The sequence below is a fragment of the Giraffa tippelskirchi genome, chromosome 6, assembly GCF_054371585.1.
Source record: "Giraffa tippelskirchi isolate mGirTip1 chromosome 6, T2T-mGirTip1v1.2.pri, whole genome shotgun sequence".
Lineage (NCBI taxonomy): Eukaryota > Metazoa > Chordata > Mammalia > Artiodactyla > Giraffidae > Giraffa > Giraffa tippelskirchi.
In genome coordinates, this window is record NC_137280.1 from 70,468,100 (window position 1) to 70,489,182 (window position 21,083).

The window sequence follows — 21,083 nt, forward strand, 5'->3', positions numbered from 1 at the left end:
ATGTTTTGTTAATTGCTTCCTAACCTGACACATAGTTGTTCTGCTACTGCTACTGCTAAGTCACCTCAGTTGTGTCTGACTCTGTGCGACCCCATAGATGGCAGCCCACCAGGCTCTGCCATCCCTAGGATTCTCCAGGAAAGAGTGCTGAAGTAGGGTGCCATTGCCTTCTCTGATAGTTGTTCTACTTGGGTGTATTCACATGACTGCCTCTTTTCTTAATAAACTAAAATTACCGAATTATTTTTATTGATCACTTTCTTAAATATAACAATTCTGAACGAAATGTTCACATTTCCTAATGTGGTATCACTTATGTTGTTCTATTATTATTTTGTTGTTCTCTCATTATTGAAAGATTTATATTACAGAGAATGAAATCCACTTTCAGTGATCACTTTCCATGAAATGTTGAACAATTATTGTGTCAGACAAAAAGCATATTTAGACAAAATTCAGCCTCCTCACAAAAAAGTCCTTCTAAACAATAGCTTTTATAATTTTAAAAAAAAGCCACCGTTTGCTTATTTAAGAGCCATTGTGAGTCAGGTGCTCTGTGCACCATCTGACACGCATCATTACTGCATGTTACCCTTGGAAAAAGAATGGACAGACACATAATAGTTTTCTTATTTTATGTCAGAAAAGTGAGATTCAGAGAACCTAAATCTGTTATCCAGGTTTCTCAGTGGAGTTTATATTACTTTATTAAAACATGGCTACATATCACAGTCATATGAGATATTGTTTACAAATAGAGTCCCATGCCCCAGCCTGTTTGAGTGGAATCTCAAAATGAACTTTCAATAGGTGTCTAAGGGATTCTGATGCACACCAGCTCAGGTGAACTGCTCACGAAGCATCACTGTCGCAAATGATGTTCCTCTGATTCCCTGACTCACCTGTTCTGGCAGGAGGAGAACATGGAACCATATATGGGTCAGTTGGTCAGAAATTGTGTGTGTCTTACTGGAAAGTATCCCATTTTTGCTGATGTCTTAATTGAGTTTTCAGGAAGGCCATCTGGGAATGAAGTCCATGATAACGACCAGTGAAACCCATCAACTCTGTGCTGCTTGTTAGTTAGTAAGGGCCTTCCTTGTTGAGAACCAATGTTTTGTGCCAGTGATTAGGGAGTCCACAGATGGTTTTACAGGAAGAAGGAAGCAGGGGAGGCAAGTGCTCAGCCATATTGTACGTCCAAAGAGCAAGTGCCTGGCTGGGTATAATCAGAGGGATCCTACACCGTGTCAGCTCGCTAACCACGCTTGGTGGTCCTCCCAGATCTTGTGGCCATTTTAAGGGCTGGTGATTGTCCTCTGCTGCTGGCATGTTAGACAGTCAGCAGTGACAGGAGCCAGGAATCCTTTTTGAGGGCAGTCCATGTGGTGCAGTCACATTCATGAGTAGCACTGAGGTGGCTGGGAGTGAGGTGCTTTGACATCTGCTGCAGTGGGTCCCTGGGCTACCTGGTCACAGAGGGCATGCTTGGCATCACATGGGACTCCCTGTTGTTACACACTTGGGCCTCTTTCCCAGACCAGGTATCACCCCTTCACAAATCCTCTCATTTCTGTGTTCTTGAACACATCAAGACCCATATCAGTGGGTCAGTATGGGGATTGTTCAAATGCTGATCGTTTACATCCCATCAAGGCACTTAGGAGCTGAGGATGTAGCATCGTCCACTGAGCCCACTGTCAGGGGATCAGGACCAGAACCATAAACCCCAGTCTCACTGGTGGCCTTCAGCAGAGCGGCATTTGCTCAGAATCGAGTCTGTTAGTCCGTAAACTGTATGAGTATTTCTCTTTTTCAGCATACGCTTATTATAGTAAAAGATCCCAGGTTGTTGTTGGAAAGACTGGGAGTAAGTGTTCAGTACACACGTACCAGGAATCCTGCAGTTACTGTCCTCGTGCAGCCTTCTTCTCTAGATTCAGCTCAGCTGTTGTATTCTCTGCATCCCGGGGCAGGCAGGGATCTGATCTTGGGCCAGGAGGTGATAAAGGGTAGCAGTAGGAAAGCATGACAGTTGTCATCTCCTTGTAAGCAGCTTTCTTGGCTGTTCGAGACAGGCTTTTGCCAGTGTGGAAGGCTCAGTGGGACTTAGCGTTTGTACTCAGAGTTACTCAAATCCTTCCAGATGTTGCCCATCCAGCTCTCAGGGTTTCATGGTCCTCCAGACACTGTCCTTAGTCCCCCATAGGGATGGCCGGCAGTCTGCTGGTCATTCAGCTGCACACGCCCCAACTCTGCCTGGTCTTTTGGCTCCAGCAGCCTGTAGGCACAACAGGGAAACCTTCTGGGATACTTCTGGCTCTTTGGGCCTTGAATGGATCATATCAAGTCCTGAGTCTGTCATTTCCATATTTGAACTCTTATTGCAGTAGAAAGAGCCCATTTCACCCCACCCTGCCTACCTCATCTCCTTCTCACCCATCATACCGTGCCATGTAGTCCATGGCTTACACCTCCAGAAGCGTCTCCCTGACAGTAACCACAGTGATCGTTTCAGCGACAGATGTGTCCCGTCTTTTTACTGATTTTTAGTCTACAGAAGTCCTCCATTAATAATGTTTATTTCTAAAGAGATTTCCATTCCCTAGTGTTACTGTCTCATCCTTTTAGACTTTCATAGTGTTTACCATTTAAGTTCTAACGTGAACATAATTCATATTCTTCTTGTATTTGCTATATTGATAAAATTGTAGGATTCATTACTGACGTGTGTCAGCTGGTTATATAGCATAACAATCACTAAAATGCTGTCTGTTGAGCCTTCAGTTTGTGCCAGACATGCTGAATGTTTTGCCCACATCATCTATGTTGTAGGATAATATAATAATTAATACTATCATTATGTTATAATAGTTATCATTAGTATATATATCATTTGAGTGCTTATTATATGCTAAGCATAATTCTAAAGACTTATGTCTTTTGAATGACTTCAACACCTTTATTACTAATAACTCCTAATGACTATTATAATCACTACTTTATTACTATAACAACCCTTTGAGCAGTAGGTACTACATTATTATTATCCATTTTACATTCACCTCTTCAAGATAAAGATAAAATAACCTGACCAGTTGTTGAATTTGGGATTTGAATGCAGAACTCAATTAAAGTCTGTGTTCTTCCCTGAACAGAGCATTGCCTCTCATCATTAACCCAAGAAGAAAACTACTCACTCTGTGGAGTTGTAGGACAGCTGTGGTTATGATCAGAAAGCCTCCCTCTTCCAGCTTCAGTTTGTATTAGAAATGAAAGTGTTTGTCTCTGAATCAACAATTATAATCTCATTAAAAGCATTAGCTTGGTGCCATTATTAGAAAAAGATAAGAAATGTTTACTTCAGTAGTTCATGTTTTCAAAGATGAACTACCGGGCATAGAATCCAATTTTTAATACCTCAACTTTGAAAGGCCTCAGAGTGTCAGATCAAATAATGAAAATACTCTGATTAGGACAAGAACTAGTTCACCATTGGCATAAAGAATAGTCCTTTTCATACTTGGCAAATTTTGAAGGAAATGCATAGGTAGCTTATATTTGCTCTCCCTTCAATTAATTCTTTTCTTTTCTTTCATTATCTGGTCCACTTTCCATAAATGTGAAGGAAACTAGCATTTACTGAGTGCCTGCCACACACAAGGCAGTGTCCCAAGCACTATATACACCATCTCCTTTGCCAGCCTTTACACAAACTGCCTTTTTGGTCATCTCAGTGGACCTGCATTCATATACATAAGATAGTTTCTCAGTCGTGTCTGACTCTTGTGATCCCGTGGACTGTAGCCCACCAGGCTCCTCTGTCCATGGGATTCTCCAGGCAAGAATACTGTAGTGGGTTGCCATTTCCTTCTCCAGGGGATCTTCCCAACCCAGGAATCGAACCCGGGTCTCCTGCATTGCAGGCAAATGATTTACCAACTGAGCTGTGAGGGAAGCCCTGACACTAAATTGATTTTGCAAATTAAATGTTGGATTACATATAATCTGTTCAGACTCACACCCATGTTGACCAACATGGCTAAAATTCAGGTCTGTCTGGCTCTAGGTCCCCTGCCCTTTTCATGCTCTTTATTTTTATTGTTTTTCTTCATAAGAATTCAAATTAGTTAACTAACAAAAGTTGAAGCCTTAAGTCCAGGATGTGTGTGCCTCTTTGGCCTCTTGGCTAATGCCTGGACCAGCAGGTGCTATTGTTAGGAATCCCTGGGTTCTCTCTCTTACAGGGTAGGTTTTTTGGAGCGGCTTCCAGGGGTTCCTGCCTTTGGAAATCTCTTTGGTTGTAGGTTCCTACTGAACTTTGTCTGTCTGATCTTAATGTTGAGAACAAAGACTTTTAGAAGAACCTGATTCTGTAATTGTTGCTCTCTAATGAAGGCTTGTTGAAAAAGCTAATGGAGCAAAGTTAGTGGTCCCTTTATGATCTGAGATCCCCCCCACCTCCTATTTTCTTCCCCTGAATTTCATTGTATTGTTGTATTTCAAAATTTTTTTAAATGTTTCTCATAATTAAATAAAATCATATAAAATTTTTCATTTATTTTATTCACTGTTTTCTTCTCAGATAGAGTGTAGTGCCTGGCATGTGGAAATATTTTTTGAATGAATATATGAATGAGCAGATGAACATAAAAATGAATAATATTTACCTATTCATTCAGAAACATTCATTGAGCATCTACTATCTACCAAGCACTTTTCTAGACAAAGAAGCATGCAGTAAAACAAGACAACCATGGGTTCTGCTCCATGGCAGCCCCTTTCAGTGAGCGAGGTTAGAAAATGGACCAACAGTGAAGTATCTTAGGCAGCGGTAAGCCCTCTATAACGGCTCACAGGTGCACAGCGTGACCAGTGCAGATGTGAGCCTGGGTGTGTGGCCGGTGTGACGAGCACAGAGGAGCTCTCTGCAGCGCCTGGAAGGGTTGAGCCAGCAAGGCCAGAGGGGGTGAACAGAGTCAGCCGGCACGCATGGCTTTGGCTAGACAGCAGGAGGACTCCTGGGCCAGAGGCAGGACTTGAGGCTTCCTCTCATGCAGCAGGAAGCCTGTGGAGTCTACATAAAGGCCCTGGGAATGACAGAATCATATATATGTTTTAAACATATTTCCTCGGGTGGTGTTTGCTGCTGAGTGAATCTTTAAGACCACCACGTGTGAAATAAACTTAGTAGTTTTTATTTTCTGTTTCTTTTCTTACAATGACACCCTTTTAAACATGAGTTTTCTTTCTTCAGGAAGAAGAGTTGAGGAAAAGTGGAGAAGCAAAGTACTTCCATCTCAATGATGATCTCCACGTTCTCATTGAAGTTTTTGCACCCCCAGCAGAAGCCTATGCCCGGATGGGACATGCTCTGGAAGAAATCAAAAAGTTCCTCATTCCAGTTAGTACAGTGTTTCTTGATAGTTAATTGGTACTTGAAACTCCTCCCTTTGTTTTAATCCTGGATAATTCTTATCAGTAATTGTTATTTGCATAGCGCTTGATCTGCTAAAGTGTCCCTGTGAACTACTTGGCATCATTCCTTCTTTTTCTGTGAGGCCAGGGATTTTGAAACAGATGAGGTAATACAGCTCAGGTGACCCAGCAGTCACCTGAAGAGGTGTGTGTTCTGGGTCACAAGTCCTAAGCCTTTTTCTGACACTGAGATCACCTCACAGGTTCATTGCTGTCCAGCACGAGCTCGTTGGTGCTGTCCATGTGCCAGGCGCTGTGCTTGGAGTTGGCATGTGAACGGAGGGCAGCCCCAGCCTCGAGGCCTGTGTGGTTTAGGGAAGGGATGGATGCAGGCGATTTCCGTATAGCATGATTAGGGTGACGGACAAGAGCAGAAGAGCACAGAGAGGAAAGGTGCTGTGCGGACATTTATGTTTTGTTAACAATTGGTGGTCTTTTTAATCCTTTTAGACACCTTGACATTGCTGAGAATGTGATAATTTGAAGAGAATATATCCCTGTTTCCACTACAAAAGTTAACGTAGGCCTTCTGTATAATTTGCATGTTCTAGATTTAAAAAACAAAAACTTGGACCTGTCTAGATTTAAAAAAACAGAAACTTAAACCTCTTCAGACAGTTTACTGTAGAGAAACTGTTGCCTCTGCCAACAGCTGTCTGGGGTCAGATCATGCTCAGTAGACACAGTGGATTGACTTGCATACTGCAGCCTGTGTCATGATTACATTATTTGTGAGGAAACTGTCATATTTGTAGGGAAAGCATGTTATAAATCATGACTGCCTTGGAAAAACCAGGGCTTAAGATTGGATTAAGTACTTTAATTTGGGAACTTAATATAGTTAACTTTTTATTGGTTCTGTCAAGCCAGTTAAGATGATCCTATTATTCATTTAGTTTAAAAACTAAGTTTTTGAGTGCTTTCTATTTGATAGACATGTGTAAACCAATAAAAGACATAATCCGTGCCCTTATGGGGCTTATGTAATGGGAGAGACAGGTTAGAATCAGATATTGATATAAATGACTTTAAAATTGCAACTCTGACAAGAGAAAGGAGAGGTTTACTCCCCTCGTGGTCATTCCGTGTGGACTGGGGAGTGCCGGCTTAGCCAAGCAGGAGAGACTCTGTTTCCAGAGGTGGCAGCAGCAGACCTCCACCCCATCTCTTTCCACTCTTCCACCAAGACATAGGTTCCAACTTCTTTCACCCTGAACCTGAGCAGGCCAGAAAACTCTCTTGCCTAACCCAAAGTCACAAAGAATTTGTGCTGTGTTTTCTTCTTAACATTTTATGGTAGTAACTCTCTGGTTTAAGTCTATGATCTACTCAAAGTTAATTTTTGTGTATGGCATTAAATTTAGCATCTAAATTTATCTTTTTCTATGTAGATATCCAGTAGTCCCAGCACCATATACTAAAAAGACAATTCTACCCCTGTTGGATTGCCTCGGCACCAGTGTTGAAAATTCACTGCATGTAAATGTAGGAATTTGTTTCAGGATTCTCAGTTCTGTTGCGTTGATTTATGTACCTGCCCTTATGCCTGGACCATGCTCTTAATTACTTCAGCCTTAGAGCAGATTTTGAAATCCAGGTTGTGTAAGTTCTACAGCTGTGTTCTTCTTTTGCAAAGTTGTTTTGTCTTTTCTGACTGATTTGCATTTTTATGTTTCTTTTACATTTAGCTTGTGGATTTCTACCAAAAAAAAAAGCTTCTTAGGGTTTTGATACTACAGAACCTGAAGATCACTTTGGGGATAATTTCCATCTTAACAGTATTACATCTTCCTGTCCATGAACTTGAAACGTCTCTCTGTTTGTTAAAAAGATACTTAAATTTTTTCTCAGCTGTGTTTTATTATAGTTTTCAGGATCCCAGTCTTGCATTTCTTTTGTTAAATTTGTTTCTGAGTATTATATACTTTTCCATGTTACTGTGAATAGAGCTGTTTTTCTAAATTTCATTTTCAGATGGTTGCTAGTGTATAGAAATGGAGTTGATCTTATTTGACCTTGCTGGATGTGTTTGATAGTTTTAGCGTGTGGATGACCACAAGGACATACAGAGTCATGTGATCTGTGAATAAAGAAGCTTTACTTCCTTTCCTATCTAATGCCTTTCATTTTTTATTAATTTTATTTGCTTCTTTATTGCACTAACTAGAACTTTTTCAATGCTTTGTTGAATAGACATGAAGATGGAAATCCTTTTCTTGTTTTCAGTCTTTTACCAGTAAGTGTGATGTTAGCTGTAGGGTGTTTTTTATTGTGACCCTTTATCATGTTGAAGTTCTATTGCTAGTTGTTAAGAGGTTTTTTGGTTTTGTTTTCATTTTATCACAAATGGGTGTTGGATTGTGCCAGTTGTTTTTTTCTGTCCATTGAGATGATCATGTGGTTTTTCTCCTTTATTCTGTTAATCCTAGTGTGTTGCATAGTTGATTTTCAGATGTCAAGCCAACCGTGCAGTCCAAGGTTAAATCCTACTTGGTTTTAGGATTTAACCAACTTGATATATAATCCCTTTTATTTATTGCTGGGTTTGGCTTACTAATAGTTTAATGATTTTTACATCTGTAATCATGGGGGATATTGGTTAGTAGTACAGTATTTATATAGACATTAACACACACATTTATTATTTTTGGTGCTCTTCATTTCTTTATGCAGATAGAATTGCCATATGATGTTGCTTCTTTTCAGCCTGAAGGACTTCCTTTAGTCTTTTTTGTAACATAGGTCTGCTAGCAAAATTGTTCTTTTTTTCTCAAAACATCTTTATTTCACCTATATCCTAAAGTTTAGTTTACAAGCATACTTTTTTTTATTGCACTTCATTTTATTATGATTCAGAGATACTATGTTTTTTAAAAATTGAAAGTTTGTGACAGCACTGTGTCAGGCAAGTCTGTTGGCATCATTTATCCAATAACATTTATTTACTTCATGTCTCTGTGTCACATGTTGGTAATTCTTACAGTATCTCAAACTTTTTTTAAAATTAATTTTGTGTTTGTTATGGTGATCTGTGATCAGTGATCTTTATTACTACTGGGACTCACTGAAGGCTCAAATAATGGTTAGCAGTTTTTAGCAATAAAATATTTTTTAATTAAGGTAGGTACATTTTTTTTTTTTTAGACACAATGCTATTGCACACTAATGGACTATAGTATAGTGTTAGACAAAACTTTTCTAGGCATGAGAAGCTAAAAGTTTTATATGACTTGCTTTATTGCAGTGGTCTGGAACCAAACCCACAATATCTCTGAATTATACCTGTATATAATTCTTGGTTGGCGGTTAGGTAGTAAAAGACCATCCGTCTATTTTATAACCTCCACTATTTTTGATGGGAAGAGTCATTAATTATTTTGTTCTGTACATGATCTGTTGTTTTTCTCTTGCTGCTACTCAGACTTTCTCTTTGATTTTCAACGATTTCACTTTGGTGTACATGTTTATCTTTCTTGTTCATTAAGCTTTGTGGATATGTGGGTTTATGTCTTTCTTCAGATGTGGGTAGTTTTCAGCCATTGTTTCTTTAGATTTTTTCCTGCCTTACTCTTCCTCCCCTACCCCCTCAACCTCTGGATTCCCATTATGTGTATGTTGGTTCATTCGATGGTGCCCCAGAGATATCTCAGACTCATTTTCCTTCGTCTCCTTTTCCCTGTTTTTCAGAGTGAACACTTTTAGTTGACTTGCCTTCAAGTTCACTGATTCATTCTTGTGCCATCTCAAATCTTTTGATGAACTCCTCTGAGTAACTTTGCATTACAGTTATTTTGGGTCTTTTAAAATCTTTTTTTGCTAGTCCAGATTTGGGTCCTCTCCTGGGCAGTTTCTTCCTGCCTTGGGTATGGGTGACATTTTCATTTCTTTGCATGTCTCTTAGGTTATTGGTGAGAACACCCCATTTTAGGTAATGTTTTGTGATGAATCTGATTCCACTTCATTCTTCTCCAGAGGGTGGTTGTTGCAGGTTTTTTCTTTTCTTTTCTTTAATAATTTAGTTGGACTGAATCTGCAGTCTGTCTCCTTCATGGTCTAAAATTTTGTTCATTATTTTCTTTCTCACTTTTATTCTTAAGCCTGGCCTTCTAGGAGTTTTCTCTGGGTCAGCATTGCTGAGAGATGGACCAGTGACTTGTCAGAGGTTGTGCTCAAAACCTGTGTCTGTAGGGCTTTCACCCTCTGCTGATGGAACTAGATGTCACTGGGGAGCAGTCAGGTTCCCATCTGCCTCGGCTTTTACTTTCTGCCAGGAATCCTTGTATCCCCTTTGCATGGACACACTCATTGTCAGGCAGAGAGCTATCAAGGCTCTCCATGGCTGGTAAATTTCCGGCTAATCTGCCACTCTTTCTGTTTGTTGCTTGCGCCACCCCAAACCTGATTATTAGACTTGCTGACTGGTCTTCTCTGGTCATTCACTACCAGTTGCTACTGATATTGACAGTGCTGCGGGGCATGAAGCTTTTTCATTCGTTCTTTGAAGTTGAGTGAACCTCCTCCTGGTTCTTGTGGTTTACCATCCTAGTGGAACTCACGCGTCACCTGGAATGGGAGGAGGGATGGAAGCATCCCCAGACAAAATCACCACAGACTCCCACCCTTCTTACTTGAGACTTAGTGGTTTATCACAAACAGATTTACTGTATTTTCCATTTATTGTATCCCGGCCCTAAAATTGTTTTTAACTATTCAGTCAGCTTTTATCGTTGCTTTTTATGGAAGAGCTTTGATAAACTCCTCAGTTACCCTGCAAGTCCCGTGCTCTCTTGTAACCTTTAATTGTATTTAATAGGTTGTTTTGTACCTCTGTCCATATGAGCATGTACAAAGTTTCACTTCATTCTTTTTAATGCCTGCATAATATTTTATATGCATGTTCCAGAATTTATTTAATTTTCAAATAATGAACACTTATTTCTTATAGATTATAATTCAAACATTGATCCCAGGATTAACCTTGGACATAAATATTAGCATATTTTGGCAAACATATCTGAAGAGTACATTTCTGGCAAAGAACCCACTGAATTTTTAATAAATTGCTTTTAATGATTTTATTGAAAAACTTTTTCCGATTCTCCAGGCTAACACATTTAAATAGATTCTAAATTTACTGGCTAGAGAAATCCCATTTACACATATTTAATTAGAATTCTAACCAATTTTCTGCCCTTTACAATTGATGACAGTGTTGGTGTTAGTGTTATAATAGTTTCACTTTTCAGAAGTGATAATTTACTAATGATTAGTTTAAAATGTAAAATTGTAAAAATAATTTAGTCTGTAAGCTACCACCTATGACTTGGTTTCTCTACTGATTTAAAAGCATTATTTCAAAGACCAATAAAATTGTAACTATAGTGTGTATATCAATAGTGTCTTGTGTGACGTCAGAAGAAACAGTTACCACATGTATAAAGAATTTGTCTAAAATTACAGAGCTGCTCATGTGGTGGGTTAAATTCAGGCTAACCCTCAGATGTGATTGACTTAAGATTCCATTTGTTTGTTTTTCCCTCCTAACTACGTTGTCTACTTTAAAATTTACTTTTACACAGATGTTTAAAATAAGCTTTTAATTCTACTTTTTGTGGCACCATTGTTAATTACCTAACTTTACTCAGAGCAAAGCTTTTGCTTATTTTTTTTTAGTTGTATTTCTAAATGGGGCCTCGGTTATGTTCTTTTCCCCTGAATCTGTTTTTAACCACATAAAATTTTGTGTCCTGCTTTCTAACACTTTTCAATAGGGCCAATACTTAGCATTTACGTAGCACATTTTATTTAGAATGTGCTCTACAAATAATTTATTGATCACATTTTTAGTAAAATGGGAAGGAACATGTTGATAGGCTTATTTTAAAGAAGTTGAAGTAACTGTACATTCCCATGACTCTTCTGAGGTCATGATACCCCAGATAAGTTAGAGAATCTGTATTTGCAGTAAAATCTAGACTCAGACCTTAGTCTGTCTTGCTAATGGTAATGACTTGAATTTTTCTTCCTTTTCCTCTCTTCCTCTTACTCTGCAAATGTTAGCTGGTTATGATGTCAACTTCATTTTTGATTGGTGTCGATGTTATTTTTCTTACTTCACAATACTTTCTCCTGCAAGTTGTTTTTTGCACCCTGCTTTTGAACAGTAAGGAAGAGAGCATTTGTTTTTTAGTCACTCAGTCGTGTCCAACTCTTTGTGACCCATGGACACGCCATGCTTCCCTGTCCTTCATCACTTCCCAGAACTTGCTCAAACTCATGTCCATTGAGTTGGTGATGCCATCAAACCATCTCATCCTCTGTCACCCCCTTCTCCTCCTGGCTTCAGTCTTTCTCAATATCAGGGTCTTTTCCAGTGAGTCAGCTCTTCGCATTAGGTGGCCAAAGTATTGGAGCTTCAGCTTCAGCATTTTATATTTTAATTCTAAATAATTCAGGATACTGTCTCATCTAAGTCTTTTAATCATACTCAGATTTGCTTTGTTTCTTCTATCATCAAATCCTTCCTTTCTTCTTCAAACTGTAGTCCTTCTCTCTTCCTGTTTGTAGCCAAACAACTGACTCCTTTACTGTATCTGGGACTTGTTCCCATTCATTCTTCATTCTACCTGAATGAATTCTAGCTCTACTCACTGTTCACCAAAATAATTATGAAATCAGTACTGCCTTTGTAGTTAGTGAATCCCACAGAGTCAGCGCCTGGCTTCTGATTGATGTGAATGCAACACGGACTTGCTGTGGCTTTTGTAGTGTGATCACCTGCCTGTCCCTCTCGGGCTCTCGCCACACCTTCCTGTCGTCTTTGTGAGGTCCTTCCCCTTCTGCATATTGGTGTTCAAAGCTGTGTGTTCAGCCCTTCTCTGGCTCTGTGAAGGGTTCCCACACAGCCCTGCCTGTTGCTAATGCTGTCTACAGATGAATTCTCGTGAGTGGTCCTGACAACCACCTTCAAGCTCAGCTGTTCTTTAGGAAGACTCAGCAAAGAGAAAATGAGCAAGTCAGGAAAACCAGGCCCAGAGTTCCTGGTATCCCTTCCCAGTGTACTTACGCAGGACTCATTGATTCTCCCAGCAGCACCATGTGACGACACTGGACTGTTCGTTTGAACCAGGGAGGCTCACCTGAACCTTGTGTCCAGGGTTTTTATTGTGGGTCAGTCACAAAGGCATGCACTGCCCCTGACCTCAGATGCTCAGAGGCCAACACCACAGTCCCCCTTTCTGAGCCACAACAAATATTACCCATCAGTCATGTTCCTGAGACAGATTTATCTGGCCAAGTGGGTACAGCCTGACCTCAGGCCTCAGGCATATGGAAGCAGTCTTAATAGGCAGAACCCACAACAGATTCAGAGATTATCTGCCAGGAGCCTACCATGGGCCAACCTTGACGACACACCCTACTCTGTAATGTGTGGGGCCTGTGTAACTCTTCCTTGCCCACTTCTGTATCCCTCTCTTTGACTTCTGAGTTTTCATTTCCTCTGATTGCTATAGAATATCTCAATTTTTATGTAATATGCACCATTGCAGACTCAACCTGCACAAAATTGATTAAATTATTTGTTACTCTTCTTCCAGAAACAAATCAACATTCTTGACTTTGCTCTTATACCCCCATAATCAATATATTACTATTATCTAATAAAATTAGGCATTTTAAATAACTCCATGTCTACCTCTTCCCACCCTTCCTGCCACGTCCCTCCCTACTCCAGGTCATCTTTACAACATCCTGGGATTTCTTAACTTACTTCCACCTAATGTTTCTGCCTCCAATGTTCCCCCCCCCTTTTATTATCTTTTTTCAGATATAAATCACATAGCATAAAATCTACTCATATAAAATATATGATTCAGTGGTTTTTAGTATATTCCATAGTTCTGCAACCATCAACATAATCTAAGTTAGAACATCTGCAGTTTTTGTGGCAAAAAGTAGAGGGCCCACCTTATTTTTTTGATGTGGATATTCAGTGTTGCAGCACCATTTGTTGGAGACTATTGGAGAATCAATTGACTGTACTTGATATCTTTGTTCTCAGTTCTATTTCATTGATCTTTATGTCTGTTATTTAAGTCAGTATCATACTGTCGCGATTACTATAGCTTTACTGTAATTTTTGAAATGGGAGGATACAGTCCTCCAACTTTGTTCTTCCTTTAGATAGTTCTGGTTATCCTAGATTCTTTGGATTTCCATGTAAATTTTAGGATCAGCTTGTCTATTGCTGCAAGAGGCCAGCTGGGATTTTAATAGGGATTTCCTTGAGTCTGTAAATCATTTGTGTGTGTGTGTGTGGTGGGGGGGAAGTTATTGCCATAAAAGCAATGTTAGGGCCTCTTATCCATGAACATGGGATATCTTTCCTTTTACTTAGAGTTTTTAAAGTGTAGTCCAATATTATTTTGTACTTTTCAGTGTACAGATCTTACCTTTATTTTGTTAATTTACTTCTAAGTATGCTATTTTTTTTGATGCTACTTTTTTTTTATTCTTATGATGCTCATTGTTAGTGCAAAGAAATACAACTGATTTTTGTATCCTGCAACTATAGTAAACTGTTTTATTGGCTCTAATAATGTTTTTGTGGATTCTTTGTGATTTTCTGTATATAGGATTATGCCATCTGTAAAGAGAAATTATTTTGTTTCTTCTCTTCCAATCTGAATACCATTAATCAAAAGTGGCAGAATTATATATCCTGTCTTGTTCCTGGACTTAGGCTGACACTTTCAGTCTTTTACCATTAAATATGGTGTTAGCTATGGGTTTTCTTAGTTTGTTGGATATTTCTATAATGAAAGTATGTTGGATTCTTCTGTCAAATTTTTTCTCTGTATATTAAAATTACCATATGATTTTTGTCCTTTATTCTATCATTATGGTATTATGTTAATTGATTTTCACATGGGTTAAACCAAGCTTGCAACCCTGATATAAGTTCTGCTCAGTTCTTGTGTATATTTCCTTTTTTTGTTGTTCATGCTGCTGGATTTGACTTCTTAACACTTTTTCAAGAGCTGTTGCATCTATATTCCTAAGAACACTTTTCTGCAGATTTCTTGTAATGTCTTTGGTTTTGGTATCAGGGCAACAATACTTAACAGAATCAGTGAGATGTCTCCTTCTCTTTAGTTTTTGGAAGTTTGTGAAGGATCACATTAATTCTTTTTTAATTGTTTGTGGAATTCTCCAGTGAAGCCCTGCAGCTGCAGGCTTAAGCTTTTCTTTGCAGGAGTTTTTTTTTAAGTACTAATTTAGTCTCTTTACTTGTTACTATCTGTTCATATTTTCTCTTTCTTCTCAGTCAGTTTTGATGGTTGTGTGTCTTTCTTGGCATTTGTCCATGTCATCTAAGTTATCTAACTTTTGGACACACAGTTGTTCATAACATTTTCAAAATATAAACCCGAATATGCAGCTCACTTTCTTAAATTAAATACTTTTTAGCACCATGATTTCCAGGCATTTGATGTTATATTTAAAATAACTTAAGTCTTTACTTGATTTGGTTTCTGCTTTCCTTTTCACTTTGAAGACCACTCCTCCACTCCAGACTGTCTCTTGTAGTTTACCCATATAGCACTTCTTTCAGTTCCCTGGACACACTTTTACTTTGGATTTTAAAATATACTTTCCCCTCTGTCTAGAATACTTTACAGCATTTCTTCTGGCTCACTGGTTCACTCACCCTTAGATGACATTTCTTGTAGCGAATCTACTCTTAACTGTTCATGGCTGAGTTAGATGGCCTTCCTGTTTGATCATATAGATCTGAACTTTCTTTTGATTGTGAAACAGACCACACTTGTATTTATTACATGTCTTTCTTGACAATTATTGAATGAAGTTGGGGATATTAAGGAAAGGAGAGAAATCAAGGATAACTCCCAAAGTTTCTGAGTTAAGTATTTCAAAAATAATGTAAGAGTAGGTTTTCAAGAATAAGATAATGTATTCAGTTTTGGAAATGCCGAATTTTGCTACTTGAACAATATCCAAATGGATATGTACAAAGAGAGTGTGTGCATGTCGTTCTTAGTTTCAATAAAGCTGCTGTGTTGCTTCTTTGTCTTCCTCCTTTCTCCTGTCAGACTGAGAGTCCTTGGCTGCAGGAACCATGTGTGTTCCTCTGGGTTTTGTTAGTTGGCACATCATTTATGCTTAGTAACTACAAGTTGATTGAGTTGTAAATAGTAATGCCCATATATCAGTTACATGATATTTTAATTTTATTATTAATAATTCACTTGGAAAGTATGCCCAAGAGAAGGAATTATGGCTGACCGTAGAAAATTTTAGTTTAGGAGAAAAATACTGTTTGGATTTTTCACTTCACAACATTGACTTCATATCTCTTCATTGATATATTTTCATTTCAAGAGACTCAAATCTTATTTTATGAATTTTAACTATTTTTCATACACTTTTTCTGTTAAAAATTGTTTGCTTCTTGTCCTGAATGCTTTGCTCTCTTCTGTCTTTTATGTAGGACTATAATGATGAAATCAGGCAGGCACAGCTCCAGGAATTAACATATTTGAATGGTGGTTCCGAAAATGCCGATGTCCCAGTGGTTCGAGGGAAACCTACCTTACGTACAAGAGGTGTACCAACCCCAGCAATAACCAGGTAGGTGTGATTAATTGACTCGCCTTGTTGTTGTTAGAATGGGGTATCGCGGCAACAGTTTTCCTGTTTTCTTTATTAACAGGTAAGCAGGTCTACCAGTGTGTTGGTACAAAGCCTGTGGGAATGCTTTCAGGTAATATAGTATCATATTAAGAGTATTCATTTGGACTGCAGTATTCTTGGGCTTCCCTGGTAGCAGGAGGCATGGGTTCAATCCCTGGATCAGGAAGATCCCCAGATGGAGGAAATGGCAACCCACTCCAGTGGAAAAATCCCATGAACATAGGAAAAATTGGAAAACATAGGAACATTGGAAAATTCCCATGAACATAGGACCCTGATAGGCTAAAGTGGGGTCGTGAAGAGTCAGATACAACTGAGCATGCACATTCCTGGGCTTATATATGACCTGTACCACTTGCTAGCTAATGAATGTAGATAAGTTTATTTAATCAGTCTCATGTTATTAATCCCTCAATTCTTTTAAATGTAAACGATAGCTTTGATGCACAAATGGACATTGTGGAAACTTGTGTTTCCTTTTGAGTGCAGATGGTATCAAGCTAGTTCAGTGCCAGATACTGAACAGTGGTGAGCAGTGTCAGGTACTAGGTAAATATCCCCATACCTGTTCTCTTTTTATTTCATGTAGGTGCTCTGTGGTATCTGATACTTTGGATCTCGTCCAAGCACACTGAAACTTTGTTTTTGTCTTGGACTAATGATTCATGACCCTTTTAAACATGAAAAATGTTTTAATGAATTATAAGTCAGTTGAAGCAAACTGTAAATTGAGATATGACTCTCAAACCTATTTGAGAATTATTTTTAATTTTTGAATTTTTGCCCTTGAAAGAACCCAGTGGAAATTAGTCACACAGATTTTTTTTTTTTTTTACTAGTGACTACATGTATTTTTTCAGGTAGTTTTGCATAAAATAATTTTAAATAGGCGTATTCCATATAACCAAGTGCATTTGGGGGAATAACAAGTCAGTTCCCCTGGTGGGTGTTACAGATCAGCACACTGTCAGAGCAGTTACAGACAGGTGTTATTGCAGTGTAAAATAAACACAGACCTGGGCATGGCACCAGGTGGGTTTTCTTTATAAAATAGGCTAATAATAATAGGATTGCTGCAGATGATTTAATGAAATAATTTATGCAGCTGTTCAGTAAATGGTAAATCTCTTTCATTTCCATTTCTCCTAATGTTAAATAATTTACTTGAAATCATAAAAAATTACATATTTGCTATATTAGTTTCCTGTGGCTGTTGCAGTGAATTACTACCAATTTGGTGGCTTTAAGCAATAGAAATTGGTCACAGCTCTGGAGGCTAGATGTTTGTAGTCAGCTAACGGAGGTCACAGTCTGGGTGTTGACAACTCTCCCCCTGGAAGGGGTAGTGGGAACCCTTTTCTTGACCCTTCCAGCTTCTGGGCCTGTGGGCGGTCCTTGCCTTGAGGCCGTATCTGCTCTCTCTTCTTCCCCTTGTCTTGCTCAGCGCCATTGGCCCACCTCACGTGGGGGAGCGTGTGCCTGTATTTAGAGCCCAGCTGGAAGGTCACACCTGCCAAGGCCCGTTTTACCCTCCGAGGGAGAGCGCAGAGCATGGGCGGGGCCACCGGTTTAGGGGGTGCTCTGTCCCCGCAGCAGACCTGTCATTTTTACTGAGGATAAGTTCTAATCTGGTTGTCATGTTTCCAGTTAAGTAGACAATGTTACCTTATGAACAGGCAAGAAGGCAGAAACTTTCTGTTCGGGGAGTGTAATGTCTAGAGAAACCCCTTCATCCACCCAGATGAAAAATTATTCTTGATGACAACATATGCATTGCTTACCGTTTTAAGCTTTTCCGTTGCCTTGGTGGTTTATGTTCTTGGATAGAACTGCTGTTCAGTTCACAGGTCAGAGCCCGTGGTTTAGTGTGTGGCATCATGGCTGGTTGTGCTGACTGAACAGCTTCATGAGGGGACTTCTGGACGCTGTCTTCCTCCCTCCATGGGACTGTGGGCTTCCATGGGACCACATCTTCCAGACACTCTTGTTAAACAGGATTAAATTCATGTTCCTCTAAGAGGCAAACAGTGCCCTTACGTACTGTTCTTAAGACCTATCTCCCGACTGGTCTTTATTCATTGCTTTGCCAGATTTCCTGTGTTTAGCACCTAGCCCCACCACTGGGTTGAAGTGTGTGCTCCCCGCTTCCAGACCTTTGTTCACATTGTTCCTGCATGTGCAGTCCTCTCTCCGCCTCTCACCTGTTTAAATCCTACTTGTCTGTACACCCCAACTTACTTCAACAAACAGTCACAGTGCGCCCACTGCTGACTACTTCCTGAGCATATTACAGAGATTGACTAGGTTAAGCCTCACGAATAGCCCTGTGAGGCGGGTGCTGTTCTGCTGGTCACCATGTCACGAATGAGGACGGCGGGCAGGAAACCTGGGGGGAATGCGGGCAGTCTGGTTCCAGAAACCTGCCTCTCCCTCTCTTTGATCCTCCCCTTCTGTTTTCATCCAGAATCTTTTTTTTTTTTCTTCCACCCATTTTTCCCTTACTGTTTTTCCATAGAAATTTCATTCTGTCACTTTTGTTATATTTTAATTATAGCACAATTAGTATAAACTACAATGAGAAATTTGTATTTTTACTACTTTTCCTCATCAGATCATATGGTAACTTGCTGTAAGTTAATATTCATCTAACAGAATAAAAGTTAATTGATACAGATAGTATTAGGGTAGAAAATTACAAAAATCCTAGAGTGAGATTGATTAATACACAAAAAGATGCGTGTTGGTTGGCAAAATTGGTCTTCAGATTATGCTTTGACCTTTCTAGTGGCCAAAGCTGAGGAAAATACAGTTATAGAATTCACGATGTCTAAATGGCTAAAAACAGTCATAAAATGAAAGACAAATGTACTTACTGCATCCTTGCACTTTCTAGTCCTAGGACTGTTGGAAGGTCCTAGGTCGATCTTCACCACACCCAACCTCTTGGAAGTCATTTTGATTTTAGCTCTAAAATTATCCTTAAATCTATTTTTCTTTGATCACCTTTTTCATTCTGCATTCCAGCCAGACTGGTCTCCTTTCTATTCCTCAGACTGGCCAGCCCAGTCTCTCTCCATGTCCCTGGCCTTCCCTCCTCCTCCTCGGAAGACCTGTCTGCAGTCGCCTGCCCGCCCCTCAGCACCTTGCTCTCAGCACACACAGGCACCTTTCCGAGAAGCCTTTGCCATCTCCTTGTTTGAAAGGGCCACCCTGTAGCCCAGAAGCCAGTCCACACACCCTTCTTGGTTATGTAACAGCATTTATCAAACTGAATTTACCTTTCTGACTTGTTCACATTTTCATTGGTGACTCCTTAGTATAATGTAAAACCTTAAAGGACCTTGTGTCTCTAATACATGGCATATAGGACTCACTCAGGAAATAAATGTCAAGTGAATTCAGTATGTTTGCAAATTCTTTAGGCTCTTCTGATGGAGTGTTGACATTTACAGTATTGTTAGTGTAGTTCTTGTCTGCCATGTGACTGATTAACTGTGGGATTCGCCTGTTGGGACTGGTCACGTGGATGGCACCACTGGGGAATGTTTCAGTGGAGCAAGTCATTCCTGGAATCTTCTTGCATGTTCCCCACTGTTCTCACTTTAGGATACCTTTCTGCTAAAAGATATAAATGATCTAAAATTAAATCCTGCCATAGGGCGTAATACGTATTTTGATAAAACCTTTTCATTCAGTTTCAAATGAGAGGGCTAAACTTACTCCTTTCTTACTAGGAGATAAGCAAGTTGCTTTTTTTCCCAATCTACCCTGTGCCGACTGTAATACGTCACCTGAGTCCTCGCACAGACTCCATCAGAGAAGTGTCAGGGAAATTAGGATTGACGCCACTCCAGGCAAACTTCTGTTTAGTTTTATGTTTTTCTCCACAGGGTTTCTACCCCTTGTTTTGCTGCTGCCTGGATGGTCTGGGCAGATGGTCTGGGCGAGACAGATCTGAGCCCTCAAGGATGCTCCCTTCCTTCCGCTTGCAGAACAGCCGGCTGGTTCTGTGTAGCTTTTCCGCTGGCCTTATCTCTGACCGCTCTGGGCCTTCCCCTGAGTAGCAGGCAGTATTATCTCCTTGCATTTGTTACCAGAGACAGCAGGGGAAAAAAGTGAATACAGCCTGTCTCTCTAGGTAGTAAATACACATTCGCCAGTGTTAGGTGCTACATGTAGTGGGTTTGTTTCAACTTAGGACATGAGGCTGACCTTATCAACTCAAGACCTTTTATCAAATGGGGGAAATTTCAGCTATGGTTTCTTCACGTATTTTGTCTTACCCTTCTCTCTTCTCTTCTTGGATGGCAGTCTTAGGTTAGATCTTCTGACTGCACTTGCCAGCCTATGTGCCCAGTGCAGGACCCTGCAGCACACTCACAGGCTGCCATGAAGAGTTTAAACTCTCATGGGGCCACCACAGAGATCTCCAGCTTCCAGACCCTGTGTGAACTGTCAGCGTATGGTGATCATTTGTTGTCTTAACATTAGATCATGCCCCACTGGTATTAATGATATTGTCTTTTCCTACGGCTGGCACCTCAGCAGCTGCTGATAAATACTAGCCACAGTCACTTTGCCTAGTGGGCAACACGTAACGTCTCAACCACAGTATCAGACGGGACGGGGTCACCCTCATTTTCACATCAACACTAACCTTCACGTGGTACCTATTCTCTTTTTAAAATGGATTATGAATAATATCATAGATGCTGAAGATTGTTTTAATGACAGAAAATGATATATTTTTCTCCACAGTAGGTGAAGTTATGAGAAATGTTATCGGGAAAACTGAATAGTTAATATACGGGCCATAAATATTTCACCAGCATATGATATGATTTACATTAATCTACCAATCTATATTAAAAAGTCCTTTTTTATTATTA

At 39.6% G+C, this 21,083-nt stretch overlaps 1 protein-coding gene across 21 annotated transcripts in view; it reads left to right on the forward strand.

Annotated features, from left to right (window-relative positions):
* KHDRBS3 (KH RNA binding domain containing, signal transduction associated 3) overlaps positions 1-21,083 on the forward strand; it is a 153,162-nt gene that overhangs the window by 73,012 nt on the left and 59,067 nt on the right. For all 21 annotated transcript variants that reach the window (XR_014057615.1, XR_014057613.1, XR_014057608.1 and 18 more), the window contains 2 exons: positions 5,258-5,404; positions 15,992-16,131. Coding sequence is in view for 11 of the 21 variants with exons in the window: in XM_081504025.1 (XP_081360151.1) it covers positions 5,258-5,404; positions 15,992-16,131 (287 nt within the window). In the remaining 10 variants the exon portion in view is untranslated. The remainder of the gene's footprint in view (positions 1-5,257; positions 5,405-15,991; positions 16,132-21,083) is intronic.